This window comes from Lycorma delicatula, chromosome 4 (assembly GCF_047948215.1).
Source record: "Lycorma delicatula isolate Av1 chromosome 4, ASM4794821v1, whole genome shotgun sequence".
Lineage (NCBI taxonomy): Eukaryota > Metazoa > Arthropoda > Insecta > Hemiptera > Fulgoridae > Lycorma > Lycorma delicatula.
Genome location: NC_134458.1, coordinates 152,625,398 through 152,648,734, shown reverse-complemented (window position 1 = coordinate 152,648,734; position 23,337 = coordinate 152,625,398). Strand labels below are relative to the sequence as shown.

At 29.5% G+C, this 23,337-nt stretch overlaps 1 protein-coding gene and 1 non-coding gene across 9 annotated transcripts in view; both read right to left on the bottom strand.

Moving 5' to 3' along the window:
• The window catches only part of ssh (Protein phosphatase Slingshot), a 504,868-nt gene that overhangs the window by 248,887 nt on the left and 232,644 nt on the right, over positions 1-23,337 (bottom strand). For all 8 annotated transcript variants that reach the window (XM_075364385.1, XM_075364384.1, XM_075364390.1 and 5 more), the window contains one exon: positions 2,239-2,297. In XM_075364385.1, the coding sequence (XP_075220500.1) occupies positions 2,239-2,297 (59 nt within the window). The remainder of the gene's footprint in view (positions 1-2,238; positions 2,298-23,337) is intronic.
• TRNAH-GUG (transfer RNA histidin (anticodon GUG)) lies at positions 12,393-12,464 on the bottom strand. Its single transcript has one exon. It is a non-coding gene; the product is annotated as a tRNA-His (tRNA).

Below are 23,337 nucleotides of genomic sequence, written 5' to 3'. Positions count from 1 at the left end.
AAAATCACATACAGACCAATACATACGTACATAGCACAAACGATCGTCTTATAAAAATAGATGTTATGGACTTAGGAGCATTGGAATAAAAACTTTTTTCGCAGATATTTTTTTAATTTAAATCTATTTTGATTGTTAAATAATTTTTTTTTTAAATGCCTCCTTAACCCACAAAACTTAAAAAAGGACCATTTTTTACAGTTTTTTTGAAAATACTTCCTTTTATGTTATAATCCGATATCAGAGTCGAAAGAAAAGAAAATATTTTTAGTATTGTATTATATACAATCATATGCTACATAAAAAAAGTACAAAGAGAGAAAAGCGAGAGGAAATATTTATCAATATAAAATTGATAAAAGAAGAACAATAAAGGATGTTGATAAATCAATTCCGGTATAAAAAGAAATACACAATTACATGGGGCAAAAAAAAAAATATATATATATAATACAATAAAATAAACCAGTGTCATATGTAGATACAATCAGTCATGTGATGTCAGCTGGTACAGCGTTCACCGCGTTTGTGATGGTAAAAACAGTAGTAGTGTTGTAGTAGTAATGGTATTGTGTTATGTTATCTTAAAAACCACCAACCATATTAGCGTAACTAGCTCGACAAACCTTATTAGGGATATACGTATATTGTCTCTCTTTTTCTCTCTCGCTCCTTCCCTTTGAGTGTGCGTGTATATGTGTGTACGTCTGCGTACTACAGCTAAAGTCGCTCGAGTGTAACACTAGTCAAGTAGTAAGTAGTAGTGCAGGTCACGGACACGCAATAATTGAGAGTGCAAAAAAATACAACCTAGTTGAAACGGCAAGGCAAGGGAAGGGAAAACAACACGACACACACTTTAGGTGCGCTACGTACGTACTTTCAAGTACGTACTACGCGAAATCTTCATGTACCATATACGATTTATTGATTCGTAACACAGTTTCACTTAATCCCACAAGTTTTAAAATGTAGTTTAAAGTCAAGCTTACCAACTTCTAAAATTAAAATCGGCAACATTTTCCTACATCAACATGAAAAATAAAATCTTGTTTTTATGACTAATTATTCGATGCATATAGGAGTAATCAAATTCTTTATACATCCCAGAAAGTGGTGCATCGATTTGTTTTATACTATCCTTCCGTTCGTTTTTAACCAATCGTGATATTTAAAGCATACGATGTACAACAACCATTAATTAATAAACAACCATTAAGAGATTAATGAAGTTCATTAAACAACTAAGCCAAACGATGGACCATAATGAGGATGTAATTTGGCTAAATATTACTATCTGCAGCAGTATAATATCAGGCTCACTGAAGAAAACATCAAACGGGAGACCATTATATACCTCACTTTAGCTAGTAGGCCTACTATGAGATTCGTGTTATCCTCGGGAATGTCTATAATACCATTTACAGGAATGATTGCTGTATTTTTCATGCCAAATCATCTAAAACTGTCCTGATTATCGACCTGACATACATAAATACATGATAAAAAGAATTTACGATTAGGATAATCGAAAACCGGGCGGACTAATGTTCATTCGTGGAAATAATAAGCAGCAGACCTCGATTGTTAAGCCAAGAAAAAATCTGCTTATTTTATTGTCCACCCAGTTAATTTAGTCATCTCTTTTCATAGTTAAAAAAATAGCTACATAAACGCTAATAAAATTTGATAATACTCCTACAATAAAAAAAAACCTATGGAATGAAACAGAAAACCCGAAATTTCATAGTAGTATACCTCATGAAAATAATCTTGCCAAAAATATAATTTGAAAAATTAACCAGAATCAAAGGTATCTTTTACATTTTTTAACGAAAACGTTTCGAAATTTTTAAATTAACGAATAAACTTCATAATCTACATGAGAAAACGATAAAATCTGGTAACTTCATTCAAATTTCAATAAGTCACAATAAAAACTCTTTTCTTTTTTAACTACGCAACCAATTTTTGAATCGTAGGAGCATAATCTCATTTTAGATTTTTTCTTCCTCATTTGAAACAGTGCAACAGTTAAAAGTAAAATCTAAAATAAACAAAATAATAAAAAGAAAATTACACAAAAAAAAACAAAAGCAATAACAAAGCAGCATTAATTCAATAATCAGTACTATACAAACACAAACCGCAAAAATTAAAATCTAAGTTTAGCCGACCAGATCGTATACAAAAGAAAGAAAATCATAACATTTTACTATTAAAAAATACCTAACTGACCTGCGACAGTTTTTGGCAGCCTCGTCTTCGTCTAATGAAGATCCTGCGCCAGAATCCTCCTGGAAAACACAAAATAAAAAAATTCATGACTTCAATCAATAAAAAATAAATAAAAGTAATAATGTTTTAATACACATATATATGACATATTTAAGATAAAAAAACCTTCAATAGTACTAAATAATTCTGTCAAGATCTCGCCTGTTTATTATATTTTTTTCATCCCCAGAACACTAACAAGAACAGGATAAAGTACAACAAAAAGGGCGGTCTACCTACAAAAATACTATTAAAGAAACAAACAACCACACTCGAAGAAGATCTTCAAGTCAGTAATCATCTAATCCGACCACAATTTCATAGGAAATTTGAGAATCATTACCCAGAATTAGAGCAACTCGATACGAATTAACTAGATAAGCTCAAATAACTACTGAAACAACCCGCTTTTCTTCTAATAAACATCGCCGTTTGAAGAATAGGTACAAGTTTCCTTACGAAAAAACTCTTACTTATCCCCAGAATCGTATGACGTAAGGAAGAATGGTACTAATAAACCTTGTTAACTTAAGGAGAAATCTAAAAATTAAAGTTAATATCATCATAAATATTTATTTAGTTCCTCTTTTGTAGATCTTGACACCTCTCCCACAAATACTCTATTTATCCCCTCAATCATCAGTTTCTTCAATTTTCGACGTCTTTTAAACCAGCCTCCACTTCTTGTATTTATCTTTGTCTGTACATTGATCTATCAATTCTTTATTTTTCCCAGTCTATAACATCGTTCTAACACGTTCCACGTAGCTAAATTTATATAAATCTCTTTTTTTTAAAATCTGATTCTGTTTCCATCCATTTTTCCATATCCTAAGGCTTTTTAAGGGTACCTCAATAATAAAGATTTTGCTGTAAGTGGAGCCGTCAACATCACCAAAAAAACCCATATTTGGTTAAAGAGGACTCTTACTGATGGGGTTACCATACCTTCTCCAAGATTAAGTTTGGAAGCCGCTGAACACTCCTCTTCATCATTCATTAGGAAATAAAAATTACTGCTGCTACCAACTCGACATTGGTGAATTCATCAAAATTTAATAACCAGACATTTTCTACCTACTTTTTCAACACGGATTTGGCAAACTCTTTTCTAGTAAAACTCTTTTTTTTTAAATTTGTTCATATGATACACAGTAAAAATTACCTATTTTATACACGTTAAACTTCAATTTGATATTTCACTTCCTTTAAGCTATCTTAAACAAACTATTACCAAATTAATTAATCGATGATACCTTATTTAAATGTCCCCACCAAATAGGTGTATTTTTACAAGATTCTACCAGAAATTTGGTATATAGAGACAGTCGAAACTTGAAAATTAAAAAAAACTACCAAACTTTTAACATCCAAACACAATATTGTTGATATTAAGCTAATACAAGACCTAAATACAATGGATTGTAATAAATAATAATTATTCATCATCAGCTAAATATAAATTTAAATATATGCACAAATATAAATATAAATTAATATGCACAATGTAAACCGTAAAACTGACGAAAGCATTAAAAAGAAAAATAAAAAACAATAATAATCAAAAAAGTAAACAAAAACACTGAGGTAATAGTAACACTGCAATAATTGAAAAGTAAAACAAAGAAAATAATAAATATAAGAAAAGAATAAAAATGGAACTAAAAAAGAGGTGATAATAAATAGCGAAAATTTCTTTTTTTCTAAATTAAAAAAAAGAATGACACAACAGCAAGGTTAAGTAAGTTACGTACAAACCATTTTTAATGTTTGCATCATAAAAATACATGAATACATAAATAAATAAATAACATAATTTGAAAACAGTTTGATTTAAATAAGTCACGATTCTTTATATTTTCTCCCTCTCTCGCACTCTCTCTATTACTCTTAAGTTTAGTTATGCTGTAAAATATAATAACAATGAACTAATGAATAGCTAATATTTTCAATGGTATTACAATATAATGAAAGATAAAAATAAAATAGCGATATATAAAAATAAAAAATTACAGTAAAGGCTGTCAAAACATTATGACCAGGGTGTACTTACAATTCAAAAATTCATTTTAATTTGGTTAGTACACTAGCAGCTACTGTGAATTGAATATAAATTTTGTTTACATGCGTCCAGTTGTGCCAATGGAATTGCGAAATCGCTAATAAACGTCAGATTAATACAATTTTTGTCTCATTTCTGTCTGTCCATTCATTGCTGTAAATAAATTAAATGCAAGAAAGGCCTTACAGCCAAAAACTTGCCTTCTAAAATATATTAAAAAAATGTTCGGTTCAAATCAATTATATTTTCATTTATCTTAATGCGGTCCTGATTGAAAATCTTTATTAAAAAGCTGATGTGTACACCACATGACTTCCTTGTACGCATATTAAATTACATATACACATTTTTTACTGAACTTCATTTAAACTTATTTCATTTTAAAGTGAGTTACGATCCTCCAATTCTTTAATAAAGTGGACAGTTACAAAATTGTATTGTGGTGGACACCACATTACATCACATTTTTTTTGTGGTAGCCCTATCAGAATTTTATATTAGTATATATATTATTTTTAATTCACGTCGCTCAAGTATGTGGTATAAGTGAGAACGTGTCGGATCCGTAATCATGCACACATCGGTTCGAATCCGACTTCATATAGATATACTTTTTTAACTATTTTTTTAAAAACTTAAATATACTGAATTTACAATAATTAACCTGTGTAAAAATATTTAAATTAAAATGAAAAGTAAATAAAATTTTATTTCACTAATAACTTCTGATTTTTTTTCATATTTTTTATTATTATTATTATTGAATTATTATTTATTGTATTTTTTTTTTACAATTAGAGGTTAGCAGAAATTATTAATAAATCAATATATTCAAATTAAAAAAAAAAGTTAAAAAAATGTATTGAAGTCGGATTCGAACCGATGTGCCTTCCCCTTATAAGATCCAAATATTTCATTAATTAAAATTTGATTTGAATATAACTCTGGAACATATGAAAATAAGTACCACTTATGATATATCGTTAAAAAGCCCTCAATAAGGGCTTATTATTGCAATTAAAACAAGTCCAATATCAAAATGTTTTAGATTTTGGGCACTTTTGGTCCAGTCAATTGCAATCAAAAGTGAAGGTGCACAACTAGATGTTACAACAGTCCTAAATACAAAATTTCAACATTCTACGGTTAATCGTTTTTTACTTATCCAAGATACGCATGTACGTACAGACGTCACGCCGAAACTATTCAAAATGGATTCAGGGATGGTTAAAACGCATATTTGTGCTAAATTTCACCTTCATTGTTCAACGGGTTAGATATTACGTTGAACATCCCCTACCAATTAATCCGATTGACTTAAAACTCTGGAATTTTAAATGACTTAACTATTTTTATCGTAATGAAACTAAATTTTCTATAACCAACATACAAATAGTTAAAAATGATAAATGGTATAAACTAGCCCGTCCCTTTTTTCATTTTATCCAAAATTTAATACAATCAGCGTCGTCGGCCCTAAACAGAATTTCTTTGGCCCATTTTCGTAGAATTTATGTTGAACCAGTCCAGAAATATTAATCAAAATACCGGCCCACACACACGTACGTATTTACATACATCTTCTAGAAATTTCTATAACATTTTTTTAGATCTTTTTTTAAGCAAGTCTTGAACGTCGTTATTTGTAAAAACCCCAAAACCCAAAATTTTGGTGGATTGTTATATTTCTCCCTTTAAAATTATGCTGTTGATGCAAAAATAGAGCTAAAGCCGGTAAAGTAAGACTCCGTGACGGAATGGTAGCGTCTCCGACTTTCAACCGAAAGTCCCGAGTTCGAATCCCGGTCAGGCGTGCATTTTTCGTACGCTATAAAATTCCAATTTCATATCATATCCCACGCCCAAGCTTCAAGCTTATGTGGCGGTATCATCAAGCCCCCCCCCCGAAAAAAATAATAAAAAATTATTGATATATGTTCTACAGCCTTACTTGCTATCCTAAAAATTTAACTGAAAAGCAGTGCCATGTATTTCTAAACAAAATATTCATCTACTTTATTCATTTACTAAAAAAAAAAAAAAAAAAAAAAAAAAAAAAAAAAAAAAAAAAAAACACTATTTAAACATTTTAAAATGTATAAAATAGGAAAGAGAAAAGAACTCGTTTCAACATGAATATTTTTGAAAAGAAAAAAGAATGTAAAGTGTATTTAAAATGATGTTACTTGAGAAACAATTAGGCATTACAGAATATAAACAGTTAAATCTGGAATTCTATTTATAAATATAGGAATATAAACAAAACGAAAAGCTTATTTTATTTAACAAAAGTTCTAAAAATATAAACTGTTTAAAACATGATTTCAACTCTATCCAAATATAAAGTACAGTAAAATTAAAATACAAACGACTGATAATTTCACAATACCTGTGTTATTACACTTCTGCTAAATATATTACTAATCGATTAAAGTACAAAGAAATAAAACTTTAATGTTACAATCGATTTATTTTCGTACTGATTCCCAGTAAACATAACGGTTCACCGAAAACACCTGCTCCTTTTTTCTTATTTGATGGAATGTGAAAATAAAATACGAGGACTCTTCGAATTTCAGCTAAAATTTTTCTGGTTGATAAAACAATCCTGCCCGGTCAAGAAGTATTTTTATTATATTCTGATTTCTCACTAGCAAATTTAGTAGGTATAAGAAATAGTTCTTGTAACCCTTAAAAAAAATTTGTCGATTACTTTTAGGCAATTTTTATTTATGATTAGCTGCAAACATGCCTTTTTTTTAAATCCACCGAAAGTAATTAGGAAAAGTTTGAAAACCACCCAAAAAAGCGGGCAGTTTGTGTTATTTTTCCTAAATAATCACGAAACTTTTAAGAAAAGTAATAAAAATGATTTATTTAAATTAATAAACTAAAAATTATATATATTTTTTTAAATTCACAATAAACAAAATCTGGCTTGGAGAACACATGACTTCCTTGTACGCCTGTTAAATTACATTTACACTATTTTTTTTTAAATGAAAAGTACATAAAATTTTATTTCATTAAAAACTTTTGATATTTTTTCATTTTATTTTATTTATTTTTTGTTATTTAATTATTATTCATCGTACATTTTTTTTTACAATGAGAGGCTAAAAATAATTATTAATAAATCAATGTGTTAAAATTAACAAAAAAAAGTTAAAAAAATGTATATGAAGTCTGATTCGAACCGATGTGCCTTCCCATTATAAGATCTAAATATTTCATTAATTAAAATTTGATTTGGCTATAACTCTGGAACAGATGAAAATAAGTACCACTTATGATATATCGTTGAAAAGCTCTCAATGAGGGCTGCTCATTACTGCAATTAAGAAAAAATTCAAAATCCACATTTTTGAACATACATACGTACAAACGTCACGCGGAAACTAGTCAAAATGGATTCAGGGATGGTCAAAATGGACATTTCCGTTGAAATCTGGAGACCGAAATTTTTCGAGATCACAATACTTCCTTCACTTCGTACAAGGAAATAAAAATAACAACACATATCTAATGCTTGTTAAAATTAGTAATTTATTTTAAGACAGCGCTAAATAATTTCAACATTTAAACAATAGAAAGGCTTTTTCTGGGTTGAATTTTATTTATTTTATTTTTTTTTAATAAGTTCGCTTTATAAAAAAAATCTTTTACTTTTATTTAAAAACTGAAAATAAACCACGGAAAAAGATTACATAACTTTCCCGGCTTCGCCATCGACAGATTTTTATTTCAAATACGCTACAAAGTTTTTAAATTTTATTATTAATTAAAATCCATCAAATCAGTAATAAAAAGAAAATCAAAATGGAAAACGGTTATGGAAATATTTTGTTAAGCCGGTTTAGAAATATTAAATAAAAAATTTTTTTTTTGGATATGGTCGTAAACTCCTTGTAGATTCGGATAAAAATGTAACAAGTAAGAAAATACGTAGAAAACCTTTTTTTAATATTTTCTTTGTTTTTATTAATCCGTTTTAGAAATATATAACAAACTCTAAAATAATTAAGCTAATTATATCCCTACCCCCTAACTCCGATCGAATTAAAATTTCAGTACTGTAAACAACTCGTATTAGTACTACCGCTGTATCGAATTTCAAAATTTCCTATGATGCCCTACAAGTTGAAATGTGAAATTACGGTAATAATACCCCCTAGTCTGACTAAATTCAAAATTTAATTGCATCTGTACTTCAAATTATATATATATATATTTCAGAAAAATTTAGAATTTTAATTTTCGAGCAACGTACACACACACGTACGTATATATATATTTCCGGAATTCTCCATAGGTGTTTTTGAACATTTTGATAAGAGACGGTTATGAAACGTAAAGATTTTCAATGAACTGCATACCCAAAATGTTGACCGCTCATCAACTTTAATTTATACGTGTAGCTACAGTAGCTATATATCTACTGTCGGGAAAAAAACAGACTCCAATATGAAAAAGCAGTTTAAAAGAAATACAAAAAGAGAAAAACCTGAGTTCCGATAAAAATAAGTAATGTAAAGAAACGACTACTACAAAACGTGAGCTGAGGATGTAGGCAATATGACCATCCATTCCGCGATATTTAATTTAATTTTATAATAAGTATTTGCGAATAAAGTAGTAATTTACAATTACAGAGGAACTTAACAATTCCGTCTTGTACATGGATAGTTTATGATTGAAATAATCTAACACCTCATTTTTATTTATATATATATATTTTCTCTTAACAATAAATTTTAATAATAATGAAAATAAATTCCTATTAAAAAATATGTTAATTTTTAGATTAAAAAAAAAGCTGTAATATCATCGGAGGATCCTGATTCACGTACAGCGATATGAAATTTACAATTAACTTTTATATTCATACAGAGAATTTTTATAAGGCATACGTGGTGCCATACAAAAGAAAGCAATTCAATGAACATACATAAGGGGCAATAGAATCTACAAACAGCACAAATACGGAGAATAAATTTAGGTCAACGAGAGGATATCTTGAGAGAGAGAGAGAGAGTGAGTGAGAGAGAACGAAGGAGGGGAAAAGGGATAACCTAGGAAGGAGAAGGTTTGCGGGAAGGGAACTGCTAAACTCCATCGTACACCTGTCCTGTCCAGGCGTAGATACACAGTACAGCGCAACGCTGGTATGCCAGCTGTACAACAGATGAAGCACTACCACCTCCCCTACCTTATCGTACAAAAAAAAAACATTTTACACATAGAACAGAATCTTATGTTTAACCTTAATCAAATAAACAAAAATTAAAACGAAGCAGAGAAAATAAGAATTAACATACGTACTTTTAACTTAATATAAATTTAAAAAATAAATGAAAGGACAAATACGAGTAATTATAAATCCATTATAAACAGACAAATAAATTCTTTTTTTAAAAAAAAAACAAAGCCCCAAGGTTTTGTCCCTCAAAATTTAAACACAACCAAAACACCACGCCAGTAAATGATTATATACATTTAATATAACCTCAAATGTATTTCAAAGACGATAATTTTAGTAACAGTATTAAAAAACCTTTAAATTTAATAAATTAAAATAAAATAGTTATGTTTTCTGGAATAAGTTATTGTTTATGATAATAAAAGTACAGGTAACAGATTCCAGGTTACGTAATTGAATCTTCTATTATATCATGAGTTATTAAAATACATATTTCATAGTAAAATGATTATTTTTTCTTCGCAACTTGTTCTGAGCTTATACTTGGAAACCATTAAAAAGAAAAAATAGTATAATAATATTACTAAATCAACTATAAAAATTAAACATAAAATTCAATAATTTTTATTATTTAAAAAATTAAACGATTAAGGTAGTAAAAATTGCTAAGTGATGTCATATAGCCCGCGTAGTCTAAATTTCGAAAGAAATGAAAAAATACCGTACACACACATAGGCACCACGCAACACAGGTTAAAAAATTGAAAAACGTAACAAATTGTTACCTTTTTTGAATTTTATAAACAAAATCACCATAGAAGACTGAGGGTATAACAGAATTTGTTATGTGCATTACATAAAGAAATCGGTCTGTTCGGTAAATATTTAATAGAAAGAATAGAAATTATAGTACGTATTTATCTTAACTAATGTAATCGGTGCTCGAGTTTCCGTCAACCGTAGAATTGCAATTATTTTCATAATCACTTAACCACAAATAACCGTCCTCACTTCAATCGAAAGCATTCGAAATACATTTCTTGAACGATTTTTTAATCAAATCATTCGGTATTTCGGACCGAGCCGCAATAACCCATTAAAAAATCTGTATCAAAGACGATTTCTTAAGCTTACTATATGATGTAGTGTCGTGTTGGCCAGCCAGTTTGTGCAACGTTTACGGAATTTGATTGTAAACGGCCAATTTACTAAAATATCTAGAATATGAAGAATAATGTCATTCCACCATGAATAATAATAACCTGATCGCACTTTCCAGTAATCGGTTTTCATTTCATCATCGGTAGAATGACCCCTAAAAAACTGTCCGTTACCAGTACGAAAACTTTTCGTTATAAAGCGCCTGGTTCACGTTCCCAGATGCATTTAATCCAATCCAATATAAATTCATTAATATCCATCCCTTTTCTACGTCAATATCGGGTGAAAGTTTTCACCATTCGACAGACGTTTTCTATCAAAAATGGCATTTTTAAATGAAAACTGCCCCCCCCCCCCGTCCGAAAGTAGAAGTACCTTCGGTCGGGGAAAATTGCGAAGTTGTTTTCCGTAACCGACAGTTCGTATCTCGCAACACTCATTGCAGCCACACTTTCATCGATTATTGTTGACACCATTTCGAAAGTCACCGGTGTCCGGCCCGTAATCCTGATTTGATCTAGGGAATAATTGTTAAATTTATGACATATCTTTGTTATTTTGTCAGTTTATGTTCGTATGCATCGAGAAGCCGTTGTACTATTGTCGTCCTTCTTCGAACAGAAAAACTTTGTTGGCAAAGGAATCGGCGTATCCGGTTAAGACTAGCTTAAAATTAATACCTACCAATTATTAATCCTTCCGCGATTTCCAGGGCTTTCATCCGACCCTTCGGTAGAAATTCTGTATCCAAACAGACATACATTCATGTACTGCAAATATTTCTTCTACTTCCGGATATTTCGCGTTTTTCGCTAAAATGCTCTCGTTTTTATCGGTTATAAAAAATTCCTTTTTCTTTCTTTCGCTAATCACGATACAGGACTCTGCTATATCACTTTTTTACGTGTAGCACGATTTCCATGCTCCTTTGCCTAAGCGATAACATAACACTTCTCCAACAGTAAATGAACGTAGCCTCCTCTTTCACTTGTTCTGTAGTTCCACTGTACTCAAAACGTTTACGTACTAAACGGTAGTTATCACAATGAAAACAGATTATAAAATAACTACTGATCGATAATGTTTATGTGTGAAATAAGGTTAGGTTATGTGTGAGAAAATTTCAAAGGACAGCATCCGATAATTTCACGTCACATCGTAGATAAACAGTTCAATTTTCTAATAATTCAGGGTATACATAATTTTTCTTTAATCTCTGTTTAATAATATAATATCAAGCAAAGTATTTTTCGCGCAAGGAAATTTATTTGTAATTGAAATAACAAATAAAAACAAGCACTTGTTCTTTATCGAGTAAAAACAATTTTTGATTTTAAAAAGCTTTAAAATAGCCATTGAAATGAAATAATTGTTTTTGTTTAAAATTATGACAGTGAAATACAATTTAACATAAACATTAAAATTATATCAAACCCGTTTTTTTTTTTTTTTTTATAACCTTATTTGTACTAATCTAAAACAAACTGATGTTGTTTTATAATTTAAAAATAGAGATAGGATTTATTGCCGATAACTGTTGGACCCCTTCTAATTTTGCTAAGAACGCGTCAATAAAATATATTTTGATTATTATTAATTTTTTGAAATCAAAAATCTTTAAAACAATTTTTTTAAACAATTTATTCGATATAAAATTTTTAATAATTAAAATAATAAGAAAAAAAAAGTTCCTGCCGTGACCAGGATTCGAACCTGGGTTATTGCGGCCACAACGCAAGGTACTAACCACTATACGATCACGGCTACCACGGAACGATAGCAAGTAGCTAATATAGAGTAAGTTGATTGTAGAAAGCGAATAAAACTGTACAACTCAAGCGAAAAACACCAGTTAAAATAAAATATAACAATATACTTATCCATTTTCTGTTTCACGAAAAACACGATCCATGAAAAAAAAATAAATAAATAAAATTTTTCCAAATAATAATGTAATTCTAAGATCAATGATTTTTATTACGGAAGAAGAAAACCGTACGATATTTAACACCGTAATTTTCAATTTAGGAAATGTTGAAGAAGCTTCAAACACCAAATCAAGACTGTAACAGTGATAGTAAATGTGTTATATTTTTATTTTAATTAATGATTTTGTGGGTTTTTTTGTAATGAAAATAATACAACTCAAAGGAAAAATAAAACACAAATAATTTTTACAGGCGACGAAATTTTTTCTTTTGATGTTATCGCCACATAAGCTTGAAGCTTGTTCGTGGGATATGGAAATGGAATTTTGTAGCGTATGGAAAATACGGATGCCTGACCGGGATTTGAATTCGGAACCTCTGGATGAAAAACCGAGACGCTACCACTCCTCCATTCAGATCAGCTTAATTTATTATTTTTTAATGTTACAGGGACAATATGATAGACTTAGGTGTAATTCAGGGCTAGGCAGAACCGATTATTATTGTGTTTCAGCATTAGTTGACGACAGATAAATTCGTCGATTCATATGTTACCAATTCCTTATGTTTTTTTATTCCTATGCTTTATCAAGCCCACATTTGTTCGACATGTTGCGTGTGAATAACGGAATTTGAATTAGCCGGCCTCCGTGACGCGATCGGTAGCATCTCGATCTTACATCTACAGATCCCGGGTTCGAATCCCGGTTAGGTATGGTATTTTCACACGCTACAAGAATTGTCATTTCATCTCATTTTGTGAAGCAACACCTAACGATGGGCCCAGAGGCAAAAAAAAGGAATTTAGATCGACAAAGTTATACGGGTAATATACTGTTAAGATTGCAGAAATGTGCAGCGGCAAGTTCTTCGGATTTGTTTTCCAGCAGCCTGTAACAATGTCGGAGTAGGCTTCTTATTAAACGATAAACAACTTTTTACGTTTCACCCGTAACCATAAACCTCTAAATTTAAATTTTTCCGTATACAGCTGCGTTTGATGACAGTCACATCAGGATGCAGCCGTAAAGACCTAAGTTATTTAGTCCGAAATGAATTAAAACAAATGTTACAAGTAAAATTCTAGAGCCCTCCTACTAATTATCCGATTTCAAACAAATTTTTAAAATCTTAATAAAAATATACATTTTACAACAAAAAAATTACATTTCATGATACTTTTATGAGATTTACGCGGTGATCTTTGTAATTTCAACATCTTAACGGAAATGAACAAACATTTAAACCTCTTTAGTTGCAGTTAATTCGCAAATTATTTTGAATTTTTAAAAATTAATACGTAAGCTCATGTCGTAATAACGTCACGATGATAAGCTAAACAAAAAAATAAGAATATCATTAAAAGTAATTTTACACTACAATTTAACTTACATCAGAGCCAGAGAACAGGATCTATTGTATTATCTTTCAAATAACATTGCTTGTTGTCATTATAATTCTGGTTATTTGATGACGAAACAAAATACATTTATCTATTTGCATATGAAGTTTGATACCGATAAAGTAAATGATACATAACGACGTTAAAGAAAAATAATGAAGGAATGTTTAGTTAAAAGAAAGGTTTTATCTTTTCTATATTGTTTTCATTCAATGTCGGTTATACGTAAAAAAAAGATGTTTATGAAAAATCAATTATGTATAGTTTTGTAAAATTTTCAATTATACAAATTCCTCTTACGTTTCTTAACAAAAAGTCCGAAATTAGTAATTAAGAAACAATAAATAAACAGATCACATTTTACAAATAAAAATGATTTTTACAAAATTAAAAAAAATGAATTTTCTTCGTGATTTAAGTGTTTAAAGTTTAATATTTTATTAATAAACAACAAACTTAGAAATTTCTTAGAGCACATCAAAGACAGGGAAGAATACAGAAGAAACAATAACGAACTATAAAAGAAAGTAGAGAAAACATTGGATGTACCAGAAGAAGCTTCGTCTTCTACGGTTACTAACAAAAAATAAACCCTAAAAGGCTACTTACACAGTTCAAAAATCTAAAAACAGATAAAAACTGCATCAGTGGAACTGAAAAGACATGGAAGAACTAAAAAGAAGACATCAAAGAACATTCACTCCGCTGAGAAAGAAATTGCAAAACATTACAGGTTTCCAGGGAAAACAAAAACAACGGAAGAAGTACATCTGCACAGAAAAAAGAAAAGAAAAACACTGGGAAATGACGAAGGAGATGTGAAAGAAAAATGAAAAAGTGGAACTATAACGTAGTCCATAGTGGCTAAAACAAACAAAAAATCATTATGCAATAAACTTTATAAAATATTTAGTTTAACACCCGCTATCAGAAATCATGTATTTTCTCTTCTTTAATAAAAAAATAACATAATTTACTTGTTTCAACAGAAATGTTCTAATTTAATTAGGAAAATCCAAAGGGGAATTATGTTAAATTTTAATATCTTACTAGATTTAAATACTGAAAAACATAAAATTACAGAAAAATCTGTAAAAAATTTAATTAGCGAATAAAAATATTACTCTCTCCCTTTCTAAAAAAATTTATCTCAAATGTAAATAAACTAATTGCCAAATATTAAATCAATAATATTTTAATATTAAAAAAAAAATTAATTAATATTACTTAAACGATGAACAATAATTTTGTTTAAGGAATATTTTTTTAAATTTTTCAAAAAATACATTTCTCTGGCAATAGGTTATTTATCATATGTTAAAGACATTTCTTCTCTAGAATCCGACATAATTAACAAAAGGATAAACACTTTAACATAGAAACTTAGTTACTCCTATTGGTATATTTTCATATTAGCATCTGCTTGTTAAATACTAAATTATATTAACATAGTAGTTTTAAAAAACAGCTGAACACTAAACAATACCTGCTTCTGATTGGTCGATGGTTGAAAAGCTAGACTTTTGATTGGATAAAACACCAGTATCATAATTAAAATCTGATTCATAATGACCCTCATTATGATACAGCCGTAGAAAATAAATATAAATAAAATTGATTTCAAAATAAAATAATATCTTTTCGGTTATTTAAATTTTGACTTTCAGAAGTGCGCTAAATTAAAAACAACTTCAGTGGTCTGCATGGCCGTAGATTGATCCCTAACCTTTAGCTTGACGGCGCCGTTAGCAAAGATTAGAACTCTTGAACAGAAAGCGTCTGTGTTTTGCAGTTTGCTAAATACTCTGTAGTTACAATTCAATGCGCGTCTAGTAGAAAATTTTATTGTAATCCACTGAGAGACAATAACATTCATCGATGACATTATCAGTTTGTAACGACCGGATGCCCTTGTAAAAGGAAGTGTACGGGACGACCGAGCTTGTCTTGAACGTGTCAGGGAATCTTTCCTGCATAATCCTAAAAAATCCGTTAGAAAGGCTGTGAACTACCGAAGTCGGTGTGAATTGTTTTAAGGAAACGCTTACGTATTTGTTCATACCGTTTACAACTGTTACAGGATTTGAAGTCTACCGACTACGGAATCGAAATTTTGAAGCCTGAAGATGACTAATTTCTTAACCGTATTGTGTTTAGCGATGAATCAACCTTTCATACTAATAGAAAATTTAACCCACATAAGGGTCCGTATCTGGGGTCATAGAATCCCCATGAACACTTACGATGCAAAAGGGATTCCCCAAAATTAAATATTTTCTCTGGGATATCATGACGGCAAATATACGGTACGTCCTACTTCGCTGAAGCAAGCGTAACAGGAGTTGCTTATTTCGATATAATGAGAGTACGGCTCTATCCTCAACTGCAATATGAACCAGAGAATTTAATTAGGCAACAAGATAGTGCGCCTCCTCATCGGTATAACTCTGTACGGGATTGGTCGAATGGCATTTCCCCCGATCAATGGATCGATCGACATGTAGCGGTGGCCTCCAAGGTTACACGATCTGAACCCATGTGTTTTCCCTTGGAATTTTATAAAGGATCTTGTGTTTGTATTTCGCTACTTACTGATCTACCCCATTTGAGGCACAGGATTAGAGCAGCTGTCGCTTCCATTACTCCAGACATGCCAGGTACAGATGGATCCGTACCGCGTGACGAAAGGCACTTACTGAACACTTGTAGGAAAAAACTGTACGAGTTACTCTTTCATTTTATTTGTGTTTCAGTACTATAAGTCAAAGTTAACAGATAATTTTTATAAGAGATAACCTTTAAACCCAATTTTTTTTCTAAACCCACTATTTTACTGCAGTTTCTTTGCAGTAAGTTTTATAAATGTATTTTTTAAAGCTTTTTCTGTACATCTTTAATTTCTAATTAAAATCTGATTAGATTTGCAAAAACGAGGTGTCCGTATAGAAAAACGGGCCGTTCCGATTAAAAAACCTGAAACGGCGAGAAACCTTTATAAGAATCTTTACAAAAAAAGAATCCAAAGAAATTACGTAGAGACTACTAACGAGCTTGGGAAATTATTCTGTAGAATGCGGAAATAAATAATTTTTTTTACCCTACTTTTTCTGAAGTAAATTTTATTTGATTTTCACATGCGTATCAAAGTGAGAAGTTATTATGTTATAATAAACAAAAATATTAAGCGATCACAATGCCATAAAATTTAAAAACATCTTCAAATCGTCGCTGAACACGTAATCTATTTCCGTTAAAATCTTACAACACAACCAGAAAAAATCCCTCTCCAAAGTAACGAAATATTCATTAAAATTCGTCCATTAGTGATGAGTATAGACGTGAACACATATATGAAAAAAATTACGGCTTGATTTAAAAATCTTCTTCTTTTATTTAAATCTCTTAAAAAGGCAAAATTTGCAAATAAATATATATAAGGATAAATAGAACTAATACAGATTATAACCAAACATATATGTCTATAAGTACACGACTAGTATATATGCATTTTAAAAGTCCTCGCCGAAGGGAGAAAGTGTCTCTCGTATAGCAGATGAGAGAATGCTAGCCTTTTACGGTCAAACAACAAGAACCCTCGTCAAGATAACTTTTAAGACTGGTGGGGTGCATTTACTTGCTACACACAGACACACTGTTATAATATGTTATGGTATTTTTCCCCCTCTACTACTATATATATATATATATATATCCACTTAACCTCAAACCTCAACAACCAAACTAAACAGATGTGCTTTTTCAATAAAAAAAAAAAAAAACAAAAAAAAACAGTAATAATAAAAACTCATCACTTCCGCCCTTTTTAAAATACGAGCCTTACACACAATTATAAAAACACGCGTGGCAACTATGTTGCTTAGAAACTTATTTTCTTTGTAACAAGGTAAGTTTTTAAAAAAAATATTTTTAACAATAACAAGTGAAGAAAAATTCATTTATTACAAAGGAAACCGGTGAACAATTTATTTAAAGTTGATTTCTTGTTTTTTTATTTAAATACTAAACAAAATATATCTTTTACTAATCCCAGCGTACAGAATGCATTGATTTTCGACAGTAAAGAATTTATTTGTCGCTTTGTACTATTTGCTCCAGTTTTTCTTATAGATGAACTGCATTAGAACACCTGAGATATTATCAAAAGTTGCTTTCTCTCAGAATAATGATGAAACCAGTCCTTGGTGAGATGAATTCGATGCAGGTATCACTTGTAGATACGAATATCATCTATATTTCAGTTGATTTAACATGCTGATAGTTCGAGTCCATTATATTCAGATCAGCGAAAAAGAAAACAGGAAACCACACCTTATTTTTACTTAATAAACCTGCCACCGTTTACTACTACTGGAGAATGATTATGTCAATTTCGAGATTGGTTTGTTCTCATGTCAGGTCACCGACCGTTCGGTTTTGACACCTAACCAACACTCAAATATTATAGAAAAGCAAGATAGAAACGTGAAATACCAAGACATTAGGAAATAAAGGGGCATACCGAAAATCGAAGAATTATTTTATTTAAAGATAGAACATAAGGGACGGACGATTTAAGCATTCTATCAAAATCAGGTAATACAAGCAAAGAGAGCTTTTATACATGGTTATTAAATGCAAACCGTTTTGTATGTGTGTGTGTACGCGCGAGCGTATGTCAATTTCTACATAGAGTGAAGATTTATGGCACAATGATTTGCACAAATTTTGAAAAATGGTGTGTTTTTAAAATTCAAAATGAAAAGGTTTTAAGATGAATTTTAGAAGAAAAAAAACAAGAGAAGCTCATGGAAAATTCGCATAATAAGAAAATTTAAATAAATCTATCATAAATTGAGATATCCGGTGTTTGTTGATTTATTAATGGAAGGAAGTAAATGTAGAAAATGATAACCGGCAAGAAGAAAAGTAGAATACATTAAGTAAATAATTGAGTATGTAGGTGGCAGAAAATACGCTACGAATGAAAGATTAGATCATAGAACACAAAGAAATAGAGACTTATCAAATCAACAACTAACTGACAGAAGACAAAAAAAAAAAAAAATGAAAGAAAGGTATGATTAATAAATACGTAGCGCTTTCGAACAATTATATCCTCTTTACACCTTCAGCGATAAATTTTTAAAGCTAATCAGTAAAACTTTATCTCTTAATAATTAATATATTTATATTCATCTTTATGTCGGTTAAATATTCATAAAATCAAAGACATTTTACGAGCCAACGTGGCGCAATATATTGATGTGATTAACGCTATAAAACCCCTACCGACGTTAATTTTCTCTAGTCAACGAAGATGTTTTAAAGTAAAGAATTATCATAGATTAAATTATAAATTTTATAATTCAACTTAGACAAATCTAAACCAGAAACTCTGGCTATAAAAAACTATTACCATTGCTAGAATTGTACAACATATTTAAATTATTGAAAAAATTAAATCAAACAATTATTTTTCTATAATAATATTATGCAATACCTGATAAAATTCCATTTTGGTTTTATTAGACTGTTTATACGAAAAACAAATGTAATTTTAAAAAGAAGTTTCGATTTTATTACAAACCGGATTATTCGGTGTTCTTGCGAGTTCTGATCTGTTCTTTAGCATCCGTAAGGAAGCGCCCCCACCACCAAAATCCCCAACAAAATAATATGTACGAATTTTTTTTAAATTTTATATTCTCCTGAACTCCTGAAAAGTGTTTAACGAAATTGTTCCGGCAAAATGATACAATAACCCCCATTTGATACTTCAAACAAATTTCTGTCAAAGTTGGATACAATTCTATAAACATTTTTTAAAATATAAACTTGATAAAATTTTAAAAATCATTTTAAACTTACCTTTCTTTTAAAACCTAACTACAAGTAACTTTTGAAAAAAAAGAAACGTTTAACATTTGATTCGGTTTGTTATCGTAATAATTTATATTTTTAACTAACTATTACTGTTCCCTTTCATAGATAGAAATGTAGCAAAAATTCTAATTTTCTTTAATTTTTGTTAAAATTTATCCCGAATATTTGAATTTGTAAACGTTTTACCAAATAGGAAAACGAATTTAATTTTTTTATACTACTTTTATTGTACTGAATCCTATACAATTGAACCAAAAATATATTATTTATAAAAAAAAAAAAAAGATTGCCCCCGGTTAAGTATTTCAAATAAGAAGAAATAAAGAGATATTGGTAAGATTTCAAGCACGTAAACCACTGTCTATTTAAAATTAATAATTAAATTCGTTTTTCAAGTTTCGTTAAAACAGGTTCTATCGTTCACTCGTATCCCTCGTACAAATAGGAAAACAGATATTAAAATAACACAAACTGAAATTAACAAAGTGATAGAAACAAATGTCCATTTGCTTTAGTAACCGTAGTTAAATTTACGGTTCTTAGGCGTACGCAAAGAGACCCACCGAGTTGGTCTAGTGGTTAACGCGTCTTCCCAAATCAGCTGATTTGGAAGTCGAGCGTTCCAGGGTTCAAGTCCTAGTAAAGCTGGCTTTACTAGGACTTTATTTTTACACGGATTTGAATACTAGATCGTGGATACCGGTGTTCATTGGTGGTTGGGTTTCAATTAACCACACATCTCAGGAACGGTCGAACTGAAAATGTACAAGACTACACTTCAAAAAAAAAAAAAAAAAAATTATATTTCAAATATGTGAAACAGCCGATATCTTGAGAATAATCTACTCGATTTTAATAAATAAAATCCGAAAATGAAAAAAAAAATTATTTTTTTTCATTTAGTAGCAGGTATCATCAATTTAATTATCTCTTTCAGTAAACGTGATTTAATTAGCAACTCAAAATATTACTATAAGGAAAATTATTTAAGGAGAGGTAAATCAACCCAAATTTTGACTAAAAAAATTAATATTTTTTTCCCATTTATTGATTCTTTAAAATCTGCTTTTTTAATGTGATATAATTATTATTTTTATATTTAAAAAAAATATTTTATAGGTCGTTCGTTGCTGGATGAAATTTCTTCTTTTTAATTAAAGAAATTGTCAATTTTTAAAGATTAATTTGTCTGTTTCAGTAGGGATAAGTATTTCATTTAAGAATCATTTTAAAGCTTACTTTGTCTTCTTTTAGTACCTTTTTTTCCCCTACTACTCTTTGTAGTAGATAGTAGCACTACTCTTTGAGTAGTATAGTTATTTTGTTGGTGTCGTGCACTTTTGTTTACTGTGTAATTATCACAAATACTTTTGGATTTTCAATTTTTTGGATCTGTAACGTAAATTATTTACATCATATCATTAATAACTGTTTTTCACTTTGTATAGTTATTTGGGATAAATAAGGTGCCGTCTTTAAAACAATGTTCACATGTGACTAGTATTTAGGTTACGTACATGTATTTGCCATAGGTTATGTAATGGTTGCAGATATAACAGGTCATAATTACAATTTTTATTTGATTAGTTTATTAGTCAATAAAGTAAATTATAATATTGGACCGACAAAACGACGTGCTTCAGAAAAACAAAATGTAACAAAGAGAAAATCAAATACTCAGATTACTAACGAAAAACGTTTGGCAAAAAATCAATTGTCCTTTAGCTCCTGATGATACTCAAAATAACAAACCGAAGGTTTGTTGTAAGTCATGTACTGTCATGTAAGTACAGGTGATCTTAGCAAAGAAAATGTTAGTATACGGCTGTCTTGATTTTCAAAATTCAGAACTTTCAGAAATTCATGATTACCAAACCTGAATTTGTCAATTAATTATGCACTAAAAATGTTTTTTACATTTTCCGTAAACGTTTTTCCCGGATTTCAAAACGCTAGAAACGTTTTTTCTAAACTTTACGCATGATATTTCAATGAGTTTTTTTTTAAATTGCAAATAAATTCTTGATCTGTGGTGTGCCACGTGAAATGAAATAAAAAATAAAATATCAAGGAAACGTTATGATTTTCGCAAAAAGGTTTTTATGACACAGTGAAAAGAGGCAAACAAAACTGTCATACACTGGACGCAGGAATTTGATCGGTTCATTACTGCTTATGTATATTTAATATTACGAAAAATAAAGTGTTTTTTTTTTTAAGCAGTCTCAAAATTAAATAACTTTTCATAGTTGAAACAGTGCGATATTCTATTACTACTACTACTGGTGGTACTTTTCAAGCAATAATAACCTGAAAAGCATTTATATCTTAAAGTTCTGAAGGCAATAAAGACAACAGAAAATTAAATTTTTTAAAATAGAATTATTTACATATGAAAAAAGAAAATAAATTTAAAAACTTTCCTTCAGAAGCAATCGTACGGTTCAAACGATTAACTAACTTATTTAACAATGATAGATGAATTCCCACATAATTTCTTAAACTGAAGTACGCAAAATGCAAAACTAATATCTAATATATATTTATATATAAAGGAGAAAACGCCTAACTGAGATAACCAAATAGAACAACGGGCGGAACCCCCAAATCAAATGGAATAAAATTAAAACTAACAAACAAAAATCAGAGCAAAGTACCTACATCAAAACGTTAGAGAAAAACAAATTTAAAAAAAATATATATATGTTCTGTATGTAATAAAGAACTTTCAAATTCGATATAAATAACATTAATGTACATATAATAATATAAACAATCAAATAAATATACTAAAATGAAAGTTAAGAACAATATTTATATCATTTTCAGTTCGTTTCTCTTAAATTATAGGGTACATTGAATTAAGAGTTAAGAAAGATGATATCAGAAGATGAAAAAAACAACACGTAACTGGTATTTAGCATCTTCATAAATCAAATAATAATTACGCGATCGTTCTTTACTAGTAAGAAATAAAAAAAGTATATCGACTGAGAAAAAATTAATACAGAAATTAATAATTAACATTAAATTAATAAAAAAAACATTTAGTTAATAAATTACAAACACATGTTAGAAATAAATTTATGAACATATGTTTAATAATAAAATAATACAGTAAAGGGACGCCCTTGAAATCTTCATTTAAATATGGATATCAAATCACATATGACTTTGTAATTACTTAACATAAAAAAAAATATGTTTATCACATTTTTTTGTACATTCTCGTCGTAAACAAACGAAATCGCTACAGTAAATACTGAAAAAAAAAATCATATGTAAAAGAACCAAACAAAATTTATTTAGAAAAAACAAAAAAATGTTTGCAATAAAAAAAAATATTTTCTTGTCAGGAAAAAGATATATATAAGAAAATTAATAAATAGATATATGAGAAATGGGAAAAAAATGCAAACGGTTT